Raw genomic sequence first — 4,476 nt, forward strand, 5'->3', positions numbered from 1 at the left:
ATTGAATGATTAGTTTACTACTCTATAAGATATTTAATGTGGTCGAATGGTATATATTTATTTTTAGATTTATATTTGTTTAAATTTAATTTCTTAGAATGTGGTCCAATTGTATATATTTATTTTCAGATTTATATTTGTTTAAGTCTAAAAACTAATTTATACAGCGCTTGCGCATTAAATATCTTATAAATTTATTGAATTGAGGCTTCTGTGATCCATAATATTTTTAAGAAGAGATTTCAGGGTAAATCACATTCAACTTGTCCTAACGATGAACCACACTAATTGGTTCGAAAAAGGTTGATAAAAGTTTTCTGAATGTGATTTACACTGAAATCTCTTCTTAAAAATCTTATAAACTTGTAAATATAAATTGCTTAGTATTTTAACTTTTATATGTTTATCTTTAAATTTATATTCGTTTAAATCTAACCGTCAACATATACAGCTTTACCGTATTAAATATCCTATAAATTTATAAATATTAGTTGCCTAATATTTTAATTTATTTATTAATATAGCAACAAAATTAAAAACCTCATAAATTTTGCCATTCTAACAGACTCCGCTAAAATAAGTTGAAAACCAACCTCATTAATTTTGCCATTCTGACAGACACCGCCAAAATAAGTTGAAAACCAACTTCATAAATTTTGCCATTACGACAGCCAAAATAAGTAGAAAACCTAGGATACTTACATGGACTGACAAATGTTCTGATGTCGAAGTACAATACCATTCATGTCCAAATAAATGCTTCTGCAGGCTTTCTGATATTGCAGTGGACATGCAAAACAATAAGCAGGGGCAATCGTATGTACAAACAGAAAAAATAGGGATAGGGATTGTTGAAATCTTTTGGATGTAATTTTGAGAGAGATTATGATATTTTGTTTTTTTAAATGTGTTGGCGGTATAAAAGGTTTTAAATTTTTGAATTTTTTTAATGTATTTGTAAAATTAACTCTAAAATATATTTAGAAAAAGACAGAATATAGAAGAATTGAATGGTAATTTATAATTTTAATAAATTTTTATCAAAATTCAAACTTATGTTAAAAAATCTTACTAAATTTCAAACAAGAATTAACTGTAAAATATACTCTGAAAAAAACCAGAATATAGAAGAATCAAACTACAAATTGTGCAAGCTATATAGCTCAAAGTTATCAAATGAATCTCCATCAGATTTCAAATTATGATGGTAACAAATCCCTGCCAAATTTCAAATAAAATTAACTACAAAATATACAGAACACGAACACCTGTGAGATCACTGCAAATCCATTCCAAACACCGAAACACCAGAGGCGGGAGTTGGTGATGGAGCTTAGGAAGAAAAAAATAAAATAAAATAAAATAAAATATAAAAATCTTCATTGGTTTCCAACTTAAAACATCATCTACCCTCTATCTATATATATATCCACTGCGATAATCCCTGCCTAAAAAGTTAGGCCTAACCCCAAAAATGTTGAAGAGATTTAACCCATAACCTCCTCATTAACAAAATACTTACCAACATTAGCTATCCATTAGAATTTATATATATATATATATATATTATATATATGAAAGCTGATTATTAATGTTTCCTAAATCGTATAGATATATGTTTTATTATCAATCTGTTTGGCTGTTTTTTTAATAGAAATTTTTGGATCTCTTTTTTTAATCAGAGGGAGATCAATTTCCTGGTACATGTAGCTTCAGTGATTCTTGGGTGTTTTTGTATTAGAACCATGCTGAATGCTTCAGTGATTCTTACGTATTAAATCTAGCAGAGCCATACGGAATACGCCGAAATAAAACTGTATATCTAGCTTCAGTAACTCATATGTATATGTAATAGAATCATATGTATATGTGATAGAATCATACAGAAAGCACTGAGAATAAAACTCGGATAATGACAACAAACTCGCATCAATTCAGTGAACCACAGCCCAATAGAAGAATCTATGCTTTTCTTACTTTTATCGATGGACATTAAGATAACTCAATACCAAATCAGGATCAATCCATAATCTACAGAGTTTTAATACCTCTGAGACCATGCACCATCACAAATGTGATCTACATTGAAAGATCCACAATACCCACATACCCCAAAACGCTGAACTGTATATCCATTCCAGATTTTGCAGAGATTTAATACTTCTCAGCGCCACAATGATCACAAATTTCTCTACAGTGATAAATCCACTGGTGCCCACAATACCCCATTATTTTGACATTTCATTTCCATTGATAAACCCACAGTGCCCTCAATGCCCCAGTATGATGAAATTTCATATACAATGATCAATCCACAGTCCCCAGAATTACCCAAATTTATATGGGTTCCATAATTTACAAAAATTTAATACCTCTCAGGGCAATACTGATCACAAATTTCATCTCTATCAAAAAAAAATCCACAGTGCCCACAATAGCCCAGTGATGTGAAGCATATATCTATCCCATCATTTACATACTTATAACACCCAAAATAAGCATATAAGATGTGAGCTACAAAACACTAGCATATCTACATTCAGGAAACATTAAAGACCATAAACATTCAGATTCATCTTCATCACACTTTGATAAACAATGAGCACATTAGATTCATATACATCTGTCATTGATAAATCCACAGTGCCCTCAATGCCACAATATGATGAAATTTCATATACAATGATCAATCCAGTCCCCAGAATTACCCAAATTTATATGGGTTCCATAATTTACAAAAATTTAATACCTCTGAGGGCAATACTGATCACAAATTTCATCTCTATCAAAAAAAATCCACAGTGCCCACAATAGCCCAGTGATGTGAAGCATATATCTATCCCATCATTTACCTACTTAAAACACCCAAAATAAGCATATAAGATGTGAGCTACAAAACACTAGCATATCTACATTCAGGAAACATTAAAGACCATAAACATTCAGATTCATCTTCATCACACTTTGATAAACAGTGAGCACATTAGATTCATATACATGTCATTGATAAATCCACAGTGCCCACAATAGCCCAGTGATATGAAGCATATATCTATCCCATCATTTACATGCTTATAACACCCAAAATAAGCATATAAGATGTGAGCTACAAAACACTAGCATATCTACATTCAGGAAACATTAAAGACCATAAACATTCAGATTCATCTTCATCACACTTTGATAAACAATGAGCACATTAGATTCATATACATCTGTAAATATGCATAAAATTTTATTCTAATATCAGTTATAACAACAAAACAAACTGTTCAGTAAATCTCCCAGGCCTTCCACACAAGGGTGGAGCAGTCTCCAGAGAAAAGAATTTGAATCATGCTAATCAAACAATGAGAGAGAAGAGACTCTCAACTACCAGAAGAAAATGACATTAAGACCTACAGAAGGAAGATGGCCAGAGCAGCTCCAAAGACGACCATCTTCTCCAACTTGACAATGTTTCCTCCAGAGGGAGTATTACTGGAAGGAGTAACGCCAGGGGGAGAGGATGTTGGGGGGACACCAGCGGTAGAGGGTGGTGGGCTTGGGGGACTTGAGGATGCCGGAGGGGGGGTGGCAGTGGGAGTGGAGGCAGGAGTAGCAGTAGAAGCAGGAGTGGCAGCAGGAGTAGAAGCAGGAGGAGAAGCTGTTGGGCTAGGGGTTGGAGCAGCCTTTGGAGAAGCTGAAGGGGCAGGAGCTGGGGATCCAGACGAGGGACTTGGAGCAGGGGCTTTAGTTGATGGCTTCGGTGCTGGAGCGGGAGCCTTAGGTGTTGCAGCCGGAGCCTTGGGTGTTGGAGCAGGGGCCTTGGCTGGGGAACCTGAGGGACCCTGTGCCCAACAGCTTCCACCCATAAGACCCAATATGAGTACCACTGTAATCATTGCGTTCAATTCTGCCATTGTGCTGAGATGATCAATCAATCCCCACAGAGAGCTTCAATGTTCAAATCCCCAAAAATACGCACAACAATTTGATCAGATCAGAGCTGATGGCTGGAACTGAAGGCCCTGATGTTCCAAAATACAGAGAAGTGGAGTTATTATGTAGAACGAGATTGGTGACCATTGCCCTTAAATGCTTCTTGGGTGGGATTGGTCTGCGCTTAAAATATAAGGTCCCGTTGCAGGCCAGCTGCAATCAAATCGGCTGACTGGGTCCCCAAATTAACTAATCCAACCTAAAACGAGAATGGCCCAAGTCCCTGCCTTTCAGGGTCTAGAAAACGCGTGTTGGGACCAATGGTAACCGTTTCCCACCGTTAAAGCACGCGGACGAGATCCCCATCACGCGCATTCGGAGATTATATAGGCTGTTTCAACGGGGGCTGTTAGGTGATGTGGCCGGTGCTCACATGACATTAAAGGGTTCTAAGAAAATCAGCACAATTTTCAAAAATATCAGAAGGTATCCTATTACCGCCACACACATTTGTTGAGATGTGAGATCCTCACATATCCCTTTGTTGAGATTTTG

General features: G+C 35.7%; 1 protein-coding gene across 1 annotated transcript; it reads right to left on the reverse strand.

Moving 5' to 3' along the window:
- Window positions 1-3,210: 3,210 nt before the first annotated feature.
- LOC149140703 (uncharacterized) lies at window positions 3,211-4,270 on the reverse strand. Its single transcript, XM_089449491.1, has one exon. The coding sequence runs from the start codon at window positions 3,900-3,902 to the stop codon at window positions 3,399-3,401; it is 504 nt and encodes a 167-aa protein (XP_089305617.1). The 5' UTR covers window positions 3,903-4,270; the 3' UTR covers window positions 3,211-3,398.
- Between the last annotated feature and the right edge of the window lie 206 nt (window positions 4,271-4,476).

Source organism: Pinus tabuliformis, chromosome X (genome assembly GCF_031772625.1).
Source record: "Pinus tabuliformis cultivar Carrire ecotype Pingquan chromosome X, CPIR1, whole genome shotgun sequence".
Taxonomy (NCBI): domain Eukaryota; kingdom Viridiplantae; phylum Streptophyta; class Pinopsida; order Pinales; family Pinaceae; genus Pinus; species Pinus tabuliformis.